This window comes from Siniperca chuatsi, linkage group LG13 (assembly GCF_020085105.1).
Source record: "Siniperca chuatsi isolate FFG_IHB_CAS linkage group LG13, ASM2008510v1, whole genome shotgun sequence".
Taxonomy (NCBI): Eukaryota; Metazoa; Chordata; class Actinopteri; order Centrarchiformes; family Sinipercidae; genus Siniperca; species Siniperca chuatsi.
In genome coordinates, this window is record NC_058054.1 from 11,960,344 (window position 1) to 11,978,640 (window position 18,297).

An 18,297-nucleotide genomic window follows, 5' to 3' on the forward strand; every position below is an offset into this window, starting at 1 on the left:
GTGCAAGCTGAGATCAAAAAGTCCTGGAGCAGGAGGACTCTGGCCCTGGACTTCAAAAGAAAAGCTCGGAGCGGCAGTAACACTTACAGCTATGGACCTATGGTATCACACACCAGTGTTACCAATGTCACTGCCAGAGGACCGCTGGCCCTCCACCTCACCACGAGGCTGGGGCCGGTGCCTGTGAACGGGCACCGGAACCTCCCCGGGTACGTGAAGAACGGCTCTGTCTCTGAGAACTCTATACCTTCATCAGGACAGGAGCTTCACATTCCTGATGAGGAGCATTCTGCTCACACGCGCCCCTGCGAGGACGAGAAACCATCACCTGTGGTGGAGGAGGAGAGGGAGACAGTCATGTGACCTCCAGGACTGCTGTGTATAGGGATGTAAATGGGAGGGGGAGGGGGGACAGACAAATCATGAAACAGTCTCAGGGTGGTCTGGAGGGGACGGCTGCATGCATCGACACTGCCAGTTTTTTCTCCTGTGAATCGAGCCAGAACGTTGCCGACTGATGAGGCTCAAGGCAAAAAGGGTGTATCACTTTTGTGAGCTGGGCAGCCTTTATTTTAGGGATGATGACCCTTGTTGTGGCAAATACTCTCAACTGTTTCACCAACCACCTGCCACAGTGAATGTGTAAAAGGATGAAAACAGACTGCCGTTTCTTATTTCTTTTCCACTGCCATAACTGTTGTTATTATGTTTTCTGTTTGCTTTTTTGGCAAATGTCTTGTGCTCAGCTTTTGTGCATTCATCAAACCGGGGTTAGTTACAGTAGTTACCATTAACAGCCTTAATCACCTATGTAAAGCCAGGTGGATTTTGAGTGCACTTAGTGGCACATGTGAGGGCAATTTCATCATCAGGTTTTCGGATTAAGTCAGCGTGAGTAGACTAAGCATAAGCTCAGCTTAAAAAATTATTAATGCTACTATTTTGAGGCATGTGTTCATGCTTTCTGGCATGGTATCTCATTTGTTCCGCATTGACTTAAATCCACTTCAGTGTAAAAGGGAAGGTACTCAGGTAATTGAAGTCCTCTGTTATTGCACACCTAATTTTATACTTTTAAAGTAGTGTTTTAGCATGGTCAGCATTGGTATGTTATATAAGGCTGTGTTAACTATTCTTTTTCAAAATGTTGTACAGTTTTTGTTGTTTAAAAAAGTCCAGTATTCATTTCTCTAATTACAGCAGATGTTGAAGAGTGCAAATGAATGTTTCATATTCAAATTTTCTCCAAAAATACTCACTCACTCTCACTCTCTCTCTCTCTCTCTCTCTCTCTCTCTCACTCACTCACTCACTCACTCACTCACTCACTCACTCACTCACACACACACACACACACACAACATTATGCCAAAGTAAGAATATTTCTTTGAAGACTCTCTCTCCCTTTGGGTTCAGTGTTAGTTGAGGCAAAGAACTTTATGGAAATCTGACAAAAAAAATCGGTATCATATGTTCTCACACAGTTTTCAAAGGAAGAGGTCATATATTCCAGTGGAATGTTATTCAAATGAGGAATCCAAGAAAATCTTGAGTTTCGCTGGAATTCCAAAGGTGACATTTGTGGTGGATATGAAGGACAACCCAGAAATTAGTAACACACAGTAATTTTTACAGACGGTCCAGTGTTATGCTGCTTTTTGATGTGTATATATATACAAGTCACAATGTTTACAAAGATCAGAAATACATTCTAATTGTGAGATAATAGTGTTCATGTGTATGGATATATTATAAAGCTATGTTTCAGTGTATTTTTTTTTCATGTGTTTGTTTACGGAATGTTTGCAATATTTGATTATGTATATAGTCCAAAACAAAACTGGTGAATATATTTACAAGACAGGGCATTCAAACTAGCATTTAATGAAGCATTCCACATGATATTTTAAACTCTACAATTTGTAATTTACAGCACTTAACCTGCATGGTTTGCAGGTTAGGTCACATTTTGTTATTATACCAAAGATAAAAAGTGTGATATGCTGCCAGAGAAAAGGTTATTTTGCAGCATTTCTTTGTATTTTCATCCACCATCTTGTTTACAGTGACCAAAAAGTCTTAAAGTTACAGTAAAATCACCCTCCAAAAAAAGTATTTGCTACTGGTAGTTAATGTAGGAAAATGTCAAGATAGTGTTGAAACAGAGCGCCTACATGGATTGAAGTTTCTTTATAGATACTCAGTTTCATGTAAACAGCAGTGAGGCAAATGAGAAAACCATTCACAACACTGAGTAGCTTAGAAACAATGGACCAAGACGATTAATATTAAAGGCAGTTTTGTTGCTCTTAATCCTCCACGATTTTTGACTTAACTTGGTCTCAAGAGCTAAATTAGTCGCTATTTGGTTTGGACTAAAATGTCTGATGGAGTTGTGATTTAGATCAGATTCCGCAAAATGGAGTTTTACCTCTCATTAATTTCAGCTAATATGTGACCAAAGATAGTATTTGCTCTTGTATGCAGTCTTATCCCACATTTTTTATTGTTATTGTGTCCTTTTTGGTGATTTTATACTGACTGAATTATGCTCCCAATTCCCTGATTCCCAGTTTTGCTCCACCTGATGCTGGATCCGTTAAGTTGGTGCTTTGGCTCCATTTTGAAAGGTTAAAACCTGGTCTGTTCCAGTTTGTACTGCCTACAAGTCCATCCAGCAAATTTATACTGCATCTAAAAGAGTAGATGACACTAAATTGAATTCATACTTTTGCTTCAGATTCATTTGAATAAATGAGACAACTTTACAAACCGTCTTCACTGGTTTCTCATTAAACAGATGTGTAAAGGATAAGTCTAGTAATATTCTAGATTTTTCTTATTGTCAACAAATCCCACGAAAAGACCAAAACCAACAATTAACTGACTTTTAAGTATTGCCCGATATAGCTTATTCCTCTGTGCCATAGACATCATTACTATTATAATTATTAAAAACACAATATGATGGCACACTGTTGCACTGGGTGACATTTTCCTTCATTACAAATGAACTTGGGCACTGTACTTTATTTTGAGTCGATCCCACAAACAGTCCTGGGTGTGTAATTACTCACTAGCACATCAAATGTGTAATAATCCGCAGCTGAAAATAGTCCCCAACAAATGCGCCATTTACTCATGTTTGAGTAATGTTTGCTAAAACAGTGCCCTTCTGTTTTGGGAAATTATGTAGCCTTTTTTTTGTAACCCATTTTTAAAGATTTGGAAATAAAATGGGTTTTCGGATAAGAGACAAAGACATGGTAGGAAAATACTGAAAGATGGACTAACACATTGATTGTTTTGGTCTTTTCATGGCATTTCCTGGCAATAAGAAAACTGAAAATAGAATGGCTCCAACCTTGCAATAATTTTAGAAATATCCACTACACTCATTTGAGCCAGACAACTTCCAACTGTTTTTGACAGCCGGTCAGACGCTTTTGTATTTTGAACAATTAGCAGTGGAATTCTGAGATGTGTATTTTGGCCCTTCAGGGATTCAAATTGGACCCAACTTGAACATTTCCATGGGGATCGTTCATGATTGCGACTTGAGGCTGAGTGGATTGACTACAACAATAATTACAGGTGGCTGCAGGCCACAGTGATGGAAAAAGAAGTTGAGGAAAACCTTTGTTATTTGATAATTTAGTATCTTAATCTCACTTAAGAATTTTTCATATTTAACAACCTTCTTTTAGCTGGTATTTATTGCATTTCTCACTAATTAATACGAATTTGTACCCCATTCGGTACAGTTGTAATATGTACATTTAAAAATGCAGTTGACTGAGGTGGTTGCGCTTCAAATTCAATCTGGCTTTCCACTAATTGCCACTGGGCAGGTAAATATTATGTCACTGTTGTGTAATCCAGACAGTTTTTTATAAAAAAAAAAAGGTGGCTTGTATCAGACCATGAAAATCTTTTATTAAAAATACACTTGGAAAATTCTATTTGAGCACTTTAATACCCTATAATACAGTATTTTGTTCTGATTGTATCTTGTAAAATGATTGTTTTGGAATCAGGTGTACAATAAGGCCAATAATCTTAGAGCTAATGTTGTATTTCACTGTTTTCAAATACCTCTCATGGAAGTATAAAATGTGTTTCATTGTCTTTTATTTATCTCGTGCCGAAATGTACTCAGTGGAGTCGACAGTCTTCATTCTTTAGATACAGTATGTGGGCAGTGTTTGCAAAGACACATCTCACCTTCTCATCACTCTATAGTGATGTAGGCATGTTGTAGATAACAGTGTAAACTTGTAATAAAATAGGAAGATGTTTTTTTGGTCTCTAATGTTCATCAGTAAATTGTGAATAAGACAATAAATGTATAATTTTACTGTACTCTGATATTCTTGCAATTTTCATGATTCTGAAGTAGAAAAATTATGCATTTTCTTATATATAAGCTTTTTGTTTATTGTAAATATGATACAAATTTCATTTAGAAAACAAAAGTGTGCAAAATGCTTGCAGTGAAAAATATGAAATGATCTTTTTCAGTGTTTGTCCATGGAAGGCAAAGTTCACTTTTGAGCTTTCTTGGGTCCCCCTTTAGCCCCTCCTTTGCCTCCTTTGCCTCCTTTTTCTTCTTTTTCCCCTCTGTCTCCCTTCTCTCCAGATTTCTTCCCTTTCCCCTCACCAGCTTCTTTCTTGGTTGCTTCCTTTTCACCCTTCTTCTTTGTTGATGCATCCTTTTCATCTCTTTTCCCTTCTTTGGCACCCTTGCCCTCTTTCTTGCCCTCCTTGGTCTTCTTCTCTCCTTTATCAGCATCCACTTTCCCGGATACTGTTGTCACCTCCTTATTTTCTTCTGCTTTTGCAGCTGCAGGAAAACAAGAAAAAAAAGGTTAAAAGGTATCAGGTATCATCAGGGTCCTGCCTGTAACACTAATTGGAAAGGAGAATTTAATCCAACAGAATGCCGGGCTAAGTAGGTTGCATGTAATGAAGGCACATCTGTTTCTATCTGTTTTAATAAGCATGGTCTATTTAATCTTTTGATGGGATTGTTTCAAGTACTTTCTGTGTGAGACATGGAGAGCAAAAGTTTACAGTCAGCTTTGTGTGTTGACAGAGACAATGTTTTGAGACAATGAGACAATTATTCAGGAGGTGACACCCAGAGGATACACAGCTAACAGAGGTAGTGAGGATGAATATCTCCTAAAGTTACTAGATTTATGGTTGGGGAAAGGTACATTTAAACAGCAAATATAATTAAATGAATATTTACAATAGAATATATCTTCTGTACTTAAAGGAATAAGTTGACATTTTCAGAAAAACGTTTACTCAGTTTCTTGTTGAGCATTAGATGAGAAGATCGTTACCACTCTCATGTCTGTATGGTCAATATGAAGCTACCGCTACTGGCCGGTTAGTTTAGCGTAGCTTAGCATAAAAACTGGCAACGGGAAAACAGCTAACTTAGCTTTGTTCAAAGGAAACAAAATCCAACAGCAACTCTAAAGCTCATGTTGTATCTAGTTTGTTTAATTGCGACAAAAGCTGAAGTGTAAAAAGTTGCTGTTTCAGGGGGATTATGGCAGACAACCAGCGAAGACTTCACATTAACGACCCACCTTGAGAAAGTTTCTGCTCGCGGCCAAGAAATAATGTGGCACATAACCCCCTGTAAAACTGCAACTTGTAGTTTTTACACTTCGGTTTTTGTACGAGCCACAACATGTTAATTAATCAATCTTCTCATCTAACTCTCGGAAAGAAAGCAATTGAGCGTAAGTGTATTTCCCAAAATATCAAATCAAATGCTTAAAATTCTCCATGACTGACACTACATTTTCTCTGTAGCAAATATCCCCAAACCTGTCTGATAATGCATAAAATTATACATGCAAAGATAATCTAATAAACAGGTTGCCTCCATGTGGAGATTTTGAACCAGTAAATGTTCAAAAGCTGTTAACCTTTAGATGCAAAGTAGACCCTGCAGCCTCTTCCTTTTATACATCTACTTAAGCCTGATTTTTTTTTTTTTTTTAAATGAGATTACTTAGTTTTTTCATGAAAACTAAAGGAAGAAAATCAAAAGTTTCTAATGCTAGCCTTAGTTTCATTCATTTCTTGGAACATTTGAGCCCACAGTGTTTTCTTTCAGATCAGATCATCAGATTTGACAGATAGCTTTTCCACATGAAAGATGCACTCCTAAAATAAAGCTGTCAGTAAGCTAACAGACCCCCCCTCCCAAAAAACATGTAACGGGTGAGAGTTAACAAATTACACCTGACTGTGGTAGAGATCAAAAAGATACATTGGTGTGATTTTACACTTCAGCAACTATTGTTTAAAAGCTGTGAAAATTGCTCTAAGGAAAGACTCCAGTTGGGGCCAAACAGAGCTTCCTTGCTCTTTTTTTTGCATGTTTTCCCAGTAGCAAAGCAAACATTTTCCCAGTGCTCTACAAATGCTGCAGAAACACTGGATACACAAACGAAGGCCAAGAAAGCAAATGACAAACACACACCAAATGTCAAAAGTTGCCAGAGGGGGTCAGAGTAAACCTGAAATTATTCTGGTACCGTGTTTTACTGTGTTGGGTGAATCCAGCTGACTTAAAATAATCAACCAACCATCAGAATGTTTGTGAACAGATTTGGTTTTGACTGGATTCTGAAATGGTTTTCCGCTCTTATCCTCCTGCATTTCTCCTCCACTCATTAGCTCTTTTCTTTTGTGTCTTTCTTCATTTCTTTATATAACAGTCTGATTTTGACAAAACTTGGAGAGATAATGCATCAGTGCAATGGGTTAAAGCCTGGGTTGGTGATGGCTAAATGAAGAGCTGTAATTAAATGTCAGATTTTGAAACCTAGATGTGTCTCAGGCTCAGACATTATTTCAATTTTGGTCAAACAGGGAGTGCTGGCGCCTTTTTGCCCATGTATCCTTGTTGTTTATATACTGTGTATGGTAGTGGAATAATTAAAGGAGAGAATTAAAGGAGAGTCAAGGCCTTCTACAAAGGCCTTGACTCTCACACCACTACTAAATATAAAAAGTTCAGCTTAGCTACAGCTGGTAGACTTTTTGATAAAACTTGAGGGCACAGTGCATTTTGACATTGTGACATTTAAAAAAATCAAAATCAAAATCACAATTCAGTCTGACTGGGGCAATATAATTGTCAACATGTAATTCCAGAAGTGATGTTTCTACAAAAACAAACTGTCTTACTGATATCAAAAACAATATAAATGCAAAAGTTTGCATTTTTTCTCCTGAGGAACAGGACCAGTAACCAGACCATATTCCTTTTTGCAACTCCGCCACTCATCAGTCTGCTTGCTGTGAACCTCAAATGACCTTTTCCTCGCTGCCCATATCAGGGACACATGTGTGAGAAATGTGTGAACAACAGCTGCAACTGTTTGATGACACTGAAAACTTCTTCATTTTCAGCTACTTGAATACTATGCACTTTGTACTGTAGAAGTGGCAGGGCTCTGGTGAGAGCTGCTGGCAGATAAGTGAAGGTGGCAAATAGGAGGAATTGATTCACAGCTCTGCCTTTTCAGTCTCTGTATTTTTTTCAATGTTTGTGTGAGTGCTTATGATGGAGACGGAGAGAGAGGGATGATAAATAGAGACTAAGCCTTTGTTTCTTCTTTCTCTTTCTCTTAGCGTGTTTGCAACAGATATTGGCTGTGAAACTGGAAAGGCTCACTACTTTCTTTTCTCGTATTTTGTACCAGATGCTTTTAACAGCTGGGTAAGTATGTGTAAATGGAGGAGCAGAGAAATTCTTAACAGAGAATCTTGTATCATGTAACATCAACTAACATACGTGAGTTTACAGTATAAGCTCTGTTGCATTATCACAATATCTAACCTTGTTCCCTGAGGTTTTACTTTTACACAGCAAATACATTTTTTGTTATCCCCGAATGCACCAAAGGATATTTTTATGCAAACACGTAAACATCTGATAAGCTTCTGTTATTCATGGGCACATCCAAAAGATAAGAGTGGGCATTTCTTGATCCTCATTTAGTAACAGTTAATTCACTGCTAAGTTATTTTCAGTGTTGTTTTTACTGACTACTCTGGAAGAACATTTCGCAAGTGTACTGTTGCTTTGCATAATCAAGCCCTCATTTTAAAAAAGAAACTTACAAAAGTTAAGATTTTATACTACTTAACATAAATACATATTCTTGCATATTTCCTCTCAGTGTCCCATAAGCATGACATAATCACTGGAGAAAGGTATCAATTTGCATATTTGCTTGTACATTTATGTTGCCCTCCCCTTTAGTTAATCCAGAAGCGAACATTACAGTATGGTTTGTTTGGAGTTTATAGTGGAGAGCAGCAAGTAAATATGTGTTCATCCTCACGCTTTATAATGGCCACAGTCAGTGTACCTCCCCTTCAGCCCCTCTCCCAGCCACACAGTTGATTAGTTATATAGTCACGGAAGAGGATTTACTCCGGTGCATATTAGATCAACTCTCTGTGATGACACTAGAGACTGAAGAGATATGGATGGTCTCGCCACAGTAGGTTTACAATGTGATCTTATTTGACACAGTCATCATGCAAGAAAAACTTATTGACAGCTCAATGCTTTTTCTCCCATAATTAATTACACAATAAGCAATGAATGTATTTGTGCACACTAATGTATGATATTTCATTGAGAGGAACAGGACGAGACAGATGTCAGTCCCTATTTGTCACATTTCTTAACCTGAAAAAGCCACAGCTAAGCAGCTACGACGGCTTAGATACAACACACCATATTCCTGAGAGAAAGAAAAGAAGTAAAAACAGGAACATTTAATCACAGATGAGACCAGTGTTGTTGACATCAATGATCATATTTAATTTACACTAGCAGGAGATAGTGTGAATGATTTGCTTTATTCAAAGCTAATGTCAGGAAAGCCAACAGACAGGTAGGGAAACAGACAAACACAGAGCACAAACAGGCATTCTGCATGCATTAGCATTTCCACTGCTTATAGTAATAGAAATTTTCTGCCTCATAATTACCTAAAAGTTATCAAAGTCATATGCGCTTGACATTTTCATGCAAATATGCATGAAACAAAATGTGTATCTATATTAAAAACATCTAGGCCTTAAGAAAGACGAGAACCTCACAAAATACAAAAATATAAACTACACAAGTCCAGCTGCCCTAAAGAAATCATATTTTCAAAAGCAGTACAATCTGCATGTTGTAGCCACAGTAAAAGTTTCTACTGCACCCAGCTACTGCTACACTACAACTCCACTACGTAGCAAGATTTGGAAAATTCAAATTGTACTCTATTTTCTGGCTATAAATTTCAAAAGTGATGTGGTAAGCAGTTGAATGAGAGATGCATTTGCAGCAATAGCATTTAAGGAAGACCAGATGGACTGACTGCAGGAGAGATGGGTGTTAGATGCATGAAGAGGACTTTTCGAGTGGCTACCAATGTATAAATTATGTTTTTTTTAAAGTGACTTAGCCAAGAGGAGTGTCTGAAAAAGGATAAGAGTGGAAGAAAAGGAGAAAAAAAATCATCCCGTCTCTGACAAAGTGAGGGAGCTTTGGTGCTCCTCGCTGACCCTAACTACTGAGAGCTGGCTGTTGTTAGCACTTTGAGTTTGGACCTGCTCAGAGACTGTCTGTACTGCAGATGCATCTGGGGTAGCTGGAAGAAAAGCAGGGAGGAAGAGAAGAGAAGAGAAGAAAAGAAAAGAGAAGAGAAGAGGAAATTTAGTACAATAGAGCATAAAATAGAGCAGAATAATTAAAAGTGCAGCAAGGTTTGTGAGGTGAAAAAGAGAGACAGTAAAGATTTAAGAAATTAAAGCTGCCCTAGAAAGGATGTTATGTAAAAAGACAGCTGTCCTCTAGCCTTAATTATAAACTGGGACAACAACAGCAGAGTATTGTAAGATCCTATAGATTTGAAAAATATTTAACTCACCAGTTATTTCTCCTGTTTTATAGATCTAGGGTGTGCTTTTGTGTAAAGCAATCACAGATTGGTCTAAGGGGGCATTATATAGTTTATTGATGTCACAGGAGTTCAATGAATGAAGGTTCAAACAGTTTTCAAACATTTCTGTCCCATTTTTTCATTTGCCACCAGCACTTGAATCTGCCCTGTGCAGAAAGAGTATTAAAAGAAACAGTGGCACAAGAGAAAACAAGCAGAGCCACTCCAGTCTACATCAGACTTAGAGCTTGTGTATCTCCGCTTATTCATTTTTAATTACCAATTTAATATAATCATATTAATATTGGAAAGATAACTTACATCCTGGGATCTCGGTCAGCTCATTCAGAGGTGGCACTGTCTCTAATGTGTTGGCGTATTTCTTGGCGGCCTGTCTTTGCGCGTGCCGTGCCTCTATTTCCTTTTTGGTTCTCGGGATTCGACATTTGAATATACAACACAGAGTTATAACTGAAGGAGAGGGGAAAAAACAGCACGTTAATAATTGCAACATCTTATACACGACTAGGATGGGGTTAAGTGTTTTAAAGTATAACTTTTACAAATTACAAAATATACATATATACATAGAAACATATACATATATTACAATATATATTTAAGTTACCTCTAGTGGTGTCTAGCCCACAGATAGTTTTGGTTTTATTTGCCCAATTTTTGAGACATTTCTGCCTGTTTGCGGTGCTCACAGCAGCTGAAAAAATTACAATTGTAACATTCAACAGCAACACTTCTTTACAGAAACAATGTTACCATTACTCTGGACAATCCACAGACATCACTGTGGACGGTATTTGTTGGAAGTTTCTACCAAAGAAATCGTCCCAATGAAAACTGTTGACAGTGAGGTCTGTGGATTACCCAGAGTAACGAAGACATTGTTTATGGAAGACATGTTACTGTTGATTATTTTAGCCTTTGCTAGCAGAATGGCTCTATAGGGATTGAAGTCTGTCTGTCTGTTGGTCGGCCCATCAGTCTACTACTATTGGATGGATTGACATGAAATTTGGTACATGTCCCCTTCTGGATTAATTTTAACGTGACTTTTCATCTAGCATCATCACCAGGTCCATTTGCAAAACCTGCAAAACTAATGACATTCCCATCATCCTCAGCTGTACTTTGTGTTTACTGCTACTAGCAAATGTTACCTGCTTAACATCAGCATGCTAGCATTGTCATTGTTAGCATGCTGATGTTAGGATTTAGCTCAAAGCACTGCTGTGCTGTACAGAGTTGTTAGCATGGCTGTAGACTCTTAGTCTTGTTAAAATGCTGTGTTTGTCCTTTGAGCTCCAAAAACAGTTCTATTCACCTCTCTTGTATTGGGGTTGAACCAGAAAAGACCTGGCCAAATGAAACCCAAACTAACTGCATGGCTAGATATCACTATAGAGGCAAGTTAGAAAAAATGCTTTCCTAATTTGGGTGAACTGACCCTTACTAGGCCAGAGATCCTCTTATCAATTTTGGAACAAATCAGAAAGTGTCTCAGGTATACCATATGCTTCTATTGGACTACACAATTTGTTGTTAAACCAACATTAAAGCCATTAGGATGAAAAGCAAAGTGAGAGTTTCTCTTTCCCCCACAGTTTCTGCTATTACTTGAATGACTCACTTCTGGAAACACAGTAGTGATCCCTCTCTTTCCTGACATAATATCTGTGTCATTACCACTAATCACACTGTGTTTGATAATTAAACTGTGGGCGCATAATTGCAATGCACAGACATCTTTGGCCTGCAGTTCTTTCTCAAGATAGCTGTCTGTTTGAAGAATGGTTTCTGAAGGTGAAAACAAAGGGATTTCATAAGATATACTGACCAACTGCTAAAGCAAACACAGCAAAGATACCGATAACCTGCCATAACCGCAGCCCCCAGAAAACAACGGTCTCTGAGGTGACGGGGTCCGGCTTCTTTGGAGGATCTGTGGGTAAAAGCTGTAGGAAAAAAAGAGACAACATTGAATTTTTTAAGTATCTGCACACCACAAATAAACCTTCACAAACAGGTTTTACAACAGAGAGCAAAACTCCGGAGTAAACAAAATCTCAAGCTTCACATCATCTAAGAATTATGTTTAGTTTTCTGTGTGATAGTTTGATCTTTAGGCTATGTAGTGTGTCAGTAAAGTAATTGGTGTAATATTTTTCAGTCATTTATCTTTCTTACTTCAAATGAAAATGAATTAATGATGAACTCTGTTTGAATTTAATATACATAGTAGAGTCATAAAATAAGATAAAAGAAAGAAGAAGAGATATAAAATAAGAGTTTGAAGTCCTCTAAAGGGCACAGATTCCCTAATCACCAGTTATCACACAAGTGTCACATGACCAAAATGCTTAATGGTAATTTCAGTCTCCTTTCATCGCAATCTATCCACAACCTCACCTTTCCTTCTGAACTCTGAGGATCAATCCATGATGTCATACTTTGTTGGTATGGTTGACATATTCATTTAATTTATTATTTATCTAATTATTTAGATTTATGGCATTTAATTGAACTGACGTGCAGTTTCTGCCATAAATAGAAAACCACCGAGCTTGAAGGTAAACGGATCTTTTTTCAAGGCAATGGCAAGATGTTAAAAAAACAAAAGGCCCTAGTGAAACAGTCTTTAGTTAAGTAGCTGTCAAGAAAACAAACACCAACATAACCTGTGGGTTTTTGTGGCTCTGTCTCCACCTGAATCTCCCCTTAGTGCTGAGGTCTGACCGGCATGAGACCATGCAACCGGAGTAGGCTGGTTTCCAGACCGTTCTTGCATTTTCTCTGAACTTTTGCAATGATCTTAGGTGTATCAATTCTCTGCTACACAAAGTTCAGTCGATTGAGTTCAAAACAAACATTTTTCGCATTTCAAAACACCTCTCTCCAGAGCTGGGGATTGGGGAACAATAAGTATAAAAACTGTGCCTGTCTTTGTGTTAAATCAATGGCTTGGATCACTACTTTGCTGAAGCCAGCAGAGCATCAGCTCCCTGATAAAATCATCATGAGGATTTCTCCTTGTCTACTGTATATCGATTACTTGATTGGATGGTACAAGGTTGTCTTGGAAACTCTATACTTTAGTCCATCAACCAACAAGCGAAGGATCAGAAAGTGGATACTTATTACATTTGCTGCCTTTACTGATAATTCCATTATGTGGTGAAATAGAAAAATGTTCTAAGAATAATCTGAGATGGTGATATAACAAAAACTCTGCAGAGGATAAAAAAATGTTTGCTTTGGTAGAAATAAACTAAAATATGTTTTTTTAAAACATATGATCACAATAAAGATAGACATTCCACGTATCCAACAGTCAGTGTTTCAGAAGAATATTTCTTTGAGATGTGAAAGTAACCAAATAAATTAGTGGATGTTACGATAAGCTTAGAATTTGAACATACGAGCTCTTCCTTTTCCAACATCTCTACCTGTTTTTGCTGTTTGTCAGACCTGATAGGCTTCAGCGAGCCAACATGCCAAATGTGACAGTACAAGCTGTCTTCAGGGCCTCTGCACTGTTTGTCTGTTGAGGAGGGCACAAGAGGGGCTGTGAACTTGAACAAAGAAGCTGCAAAGAAAATGGTCTGAATGAGTTTCCGCTCTTGTTTGTGCAACTCCCACGGAAGGATTAGCCTTGATGGGGATATTTAGCACTGCTCCTAAATAATAACATTTTTTGCCTCAAGAGTAATTATATAATGCTAAATCCTTTCCTCTGGAGGGGCATTTCATGTGGCAGGATTAATGGCTATAAGCCTCAAGTTTTCTTATAGTGGAACAAACGACACAAACTCAGAAGCATACTGACCTCAAGTTACTTCATGTTTATCATTATATACCCAAAGTTATTACATATTTTTGTTTGTGGGATGGTTGATTGGTTAGTTGGTTCATTGCATATTCAATGGTTGATATTCTTCCTCAAGTGTTTTGTTTTTCTAAGAAGATCCTTTAGGGACTATTCAAGGAAGATTAGTATAATTGAACGGAAGATTAACATCTAAAAATAGAAAAAACATGAAAATGAATGAAAATTTGTGTAATAGCTAAGTAATGACATAAAAGGATATCCTGTGTAAAGAATATATACAAATGTGTGCCATGCCTACAGAATTTAGATTCTATTTCATGATATTTGGAACCATTTGTATTTTTTATTGTTACTGTATTGTGTGCTTTACCTGGAGAAAAAGTTAATTAACCACATGCACATGAAAGTAAAACTGATGTTACCCCAGCATTCATTGTCTGACACCTGCAGAGACTATTGATATATACAAACAGAATAAAATTTAATTTATACAAGAAAGGCTATTTCTAGAAGTTCCTTGTGCTTTCGCTGACCTTCTAAAATAATATGTATCAACAACTATGGGATGTTGAGACATATGAACAGACTGCTGAAGGTAATCTTCTGTAATAACCTTGTGTTTGTTTGCTGCAGAGCAAAGTTCAGTGGATGTGGATGTCACATGTCAAAACAGGGTTATATTTGTGTAAATATTAATAAATATAAACACAATCTATTATGTTGCCTTCTTACTGTACAACTGTATACAGGAATGTAATCTGTGGAATTACTCATAATCCATTTTGCCAGTTTTTAAATCATATAATCAGTATTCTACGTGAAATTTATTGTAATGCCATAGCTAGTTTGTTTCTAATATTTCTATGATATACATACTGATGATTCCTTAATATAAAGGGATGTTTTGTCAGTTATTAATGTGGTATTTTGTCTACACAGTGTAATGTATATAAATTAAGTTAATTTCCTATTTCTCAGAAGAAGAATTATTTTATTACCTTGTCTTTTAGAAAAAATAATATATTTCAGCTGCGTTTTTGTAGTCAGATCGTTGTAGTAGTCATATTCTCTGCAATGTAACCCTGCCCAAAAGCACAAAAACAACTTGTCGTACCAGGACTTGTCATATTCATCCTCCTGTTTGTACCCATTTAAACAGATGTGGCTTAGCTGTTCATGTAAGACCATGTAAATTAATGTATCAGGTTTCAACATATGTTCACTCACTCCCATCATGTAATGCAAGCAAAAACTCTGGCGACCAAACAATAAGTAGGAATCACACCTGCGCCCTTCACAGAGAAACCCTCAGGATATTCCTGAGAGGAACCTGTGGAGGACACGGTGATGTATATCTTACCTCAGGATCCGGGATCTGGGAGAACGCGGAGGACAAGCACTGAGACAGCAGTACTGCTCCCCAGCCCCGCGGTAGGAGCGGAGGTGGACATAAAGGCTGATCCCCAACCATTCTCTCCCCCCCTTTCTCCCTGCAGCCACCCTGCCCTCTCTCCCTCTTCCTCTCTCCCTCTTCCTCTCTTTTTCTTTCTGTCTGCCTGCCTGCAGTGGCGCCGTATACAGGACAGGACCACAATGGCCCTGGGTGATTAATGGTTACTATTGTGCTGACGGCTTCCTCCCATTCACAGTTGTCTGCTGCTCTGCTCCTCTATCGCTTGCCCTTCGCCCACAATACTGCAGGAACCCAAAGACACACCGGTGGTCACTACTGCAGGCAGCTCAAAACAGCTCCACTACAATGGAGGGAGTGGCTGCTGTTAGGGTACATTAATTAATTAATAGACCTGGTGTGGTTTACAGCCAGCTCGTCCTGCTGGGGACAGGAAGTTAACACTGTGTGGGGGGATGGGGAGTACAGTTACTCATGATGCTGGCCTGCGCAGGGCAGTGAAGCAAACGACTGTGAGCGTCATCATGTTTATTGCCTCAGAATCTGGAGTGTAAAAATCCTCACAGCCTCATCCCTTCAGTGTGGCAAGATGTGAAGAGCCAAGGTGCTGTGGAATCCAACGTTTTCAATATGCACCCACCTAAGGAAAGAGCAAAAACACTGGAGTCAAATTGCTTTGGTTGCAGTCATTTGTATTCAACTCAGAAGTGAAGTTTATGTTATTTCAAGGTTTATTTTTTTTCTTGTTTTTTGGTGCGATGGTGTGTGGCTGCTCTATGCCATACCACAATGGAAGAAGACCTCAATTGAAAGTTAAAGTGTTTCATTCATAACTCATGTAAAAATAAGGAAACAGCATTCAAATAGCCTTAAATATGACAACTACAAAAAATATAGATATACAACAAAAAATGGGCCCTTTCAGTCAGTTGAATTGTAAATCTGTAGTTTAATGTTACAGGTGGTCCAGGTTATGCAGCCAGGTCTAACTGATTCGTACAGTACTGATAGTGGTTTAAACTATAGCAATGCATAATTTTCTATGAGCTTATTTCATGTCTTGCTTGTGAAATCTTAATCTGTAAATCACGCAGTACAGCAGCCAGCAGATACAAATGTGCAAGAGAAATAATGACAATATGATTTCATACCACATGAAACACTCGAGTGAAGTACCAATACAACAAAAATTGCCAGTAGGGCTTTTTTAGCCACAAATAGAAACAATATTTAATTGATTTGTCCAGTGTGTTTACAAACAGTTGCTTATTTACACATCCAGCTTATATGGAGCAACATTAGCCTTCATTTTAAGCCATCTTTCAGGCCACCTCCTAAGTGATGAACTTGATGGGTTTGATCTGTTTTACACATAGTCATTTGAGCTATTTGTTTAAAGAATAGTTTGACATTTTGGGAAATACACTTATTCACTCTCTGGCGTAGAGTTTGATGAGAAGATTGATACCACTCTCATATATTTCCATTAAATATAAGGCTACAGCCAGCAGCTGGTTAGCTTAGCTTAGCGCAGAGACTGGAAACAGGGGGAGATGACTAGCCTGGCTCTGTCAGAAATGTGTCTACCAGCACCTGTTTAATCAGAGCAAAACCTAAGTGTAAAAACGACATGTTGCGCTGTTACGGGGGTTATGTGCTGACCTATTTCTTGGCTTTGAGTAGTAACCTGGAGTCTTTGGTGGTTGCCTGGCAACTGCTCAGAACTGAGAAATAGTCTGGTATAACCCCTGTAAAACGGCGAATTGTCGTTTTTACACATCAGTTTTTGTACAGATTAATCAAATGAGATATAATAGATTATATAGATTTTGTTACCTTGAGCCCAAAGCCCGTTTCCAGTTTTGGTGCTAAGATAACCATCTACTGGCTGTAGCCTATTTAACGGACAGACATGAGAGTAGTATCAATCTCCTCATCTAACTTTCATCAAGAAAGTGGATAAGCCTATTTCTCAAAATGTTGAACTATTTCTTTAATATAAACAAAACTGATTAGAGTAGTTTTAAGTAGCCTAATAGGCCTATACTTGGGTATACATTGTTACTTTCCACCACTAGATGTTTTTACTGTGTTGTATTTTCAAACAGATTGCCAGTATGTCTTTTAGGGTCAGTTATCCAATCTCATCATCTGTTGCTATTGTGATTAGCTAATATCCCATTTTCACACCTACTGCTATAACAGCCAGACGTTATACTTACTTTACAGATGACATCAGACTGTAAAGAGACTGACTGAAGCATCCTGCAGAGAGATGCTTTTCACATGGTTTCAAGTAGGCCTATCATCCTCTTGTCTCACAGCAGGTCTTTAATAAGACATGCCACAAGTGGATTCTTTGTCATTAGTTGTTCCATTTATCCAACCTTTTCTTGGTCCTGGGTAAGTCTTTAACTGTGACGAAATATCTTCTCTTCAAAGATTGTTTTTCCCGCAAAAGACGTTTAGACTCTCACCATAGAAACTGGGGCACTATGCATTATGTGTATTGATCGAGGAGGATACACTTACATACCTATGTAGCACACTTGAATCTGACTTCCCTGACGATTAATAGGAAATGTATGCTAGCAGCCTTCAGACCTGCTGCCAGCACTCCCATTTTTCCCGTATTTCAAGGCCATCTCCCAGCGCCCTCCCGTTTTTTCGTTTCTCCCGGGAAACTCCCGTAATTTGCATGGCCCTCAAACTTTATTATGAATAGTCGTCGGATCCACATTTTATATGTTTTTATGACATCACCAAAGTTGTCAGATCGAGAAACACACACAAACCACACACTACATACAATGTCAACCCATATGTCACCGCAACCTGGCAACCCACAACCCGATTCAGGCAGACGGTCAAAATGGCAGGGCAGGATGGCATTCTACCTAAAAAATTTACACCTTAAAATTTAACTACCCCTCTGCCGCCAAAAAAAAAAACACCCCCGTATTTTGAAACCTAAATGTAGTCTCAGCCTTATAAATAGCTCTCAGTGAGTGGCTTTTGTCAGAGGTGTTGGACGCAATCACAGATGGTAGTAATGAATTACA

The 18,297-nt window shown here is 38.1% G+C and overlaps 2 protein-coding genes across 8 annotated transcripts in view; one reads left to right on the forward strand and one right to left on the reverse strand.

Annotated features, from left to right (window-relative positions):
• Window positions 1–4,368, forward strand: part of pth1r (parathyroid hormone 1 receptor) — a 61,880-nt gene extending 57,512 nt beyond the window's left edge. For all 5 annotated transcript variants that reach the window (XM_044220187.1, XM_044220183.1, XM_044220186.1 and 2 more), the window contains one exon: window positions 1–4,368. In XM_044220187.1, coding sequence (XP_044076122.1) covers window positions 1–363 — 363 coding nt within the window. In that variant the 3' untranslated portion in view covers window positions 364–4,368.
• tmie (transmembrane inner ear) overlaps window positions 1,211–18,297 on the reverse strand; it is an 18,352-nt gene continuing 1,265 nt past the window's right edge. For 2 of the 3 annotated variants that reach the window (XM_044220199.1, XM_044220201.1), the window contains exons 2-5: window positions 15,185–15,875; window positions 11,833–11,950; window positions 10,302–10,451; window positions 1,211–4,843 (exon numbers count right to left, since the gene is read on the reverse strand). In XM_044220199.1, the coding sequence (XP_044076134.1) occupies window positions 4,545–4,843; window positions 10,302–10,451; window positions 11,833–11,950; window positions 15,185–15,295 (678 nt within the window). In that variant the 5' untranslated portion in view covers window positions 15,296–15,875 and the 3' untranslated portion in view covers window positions 1,211–4,544. Of the gene's footprint in view, window positions 4,844–10,301; window positions 10,452–11,832; window positions 11,951–15,184; window positions 15,876–17,457; window positions 17,820–18,297 lie in introns of those variants that run through there. The other variant, XM_044220198.1, reaches the window with a different exon arrangement.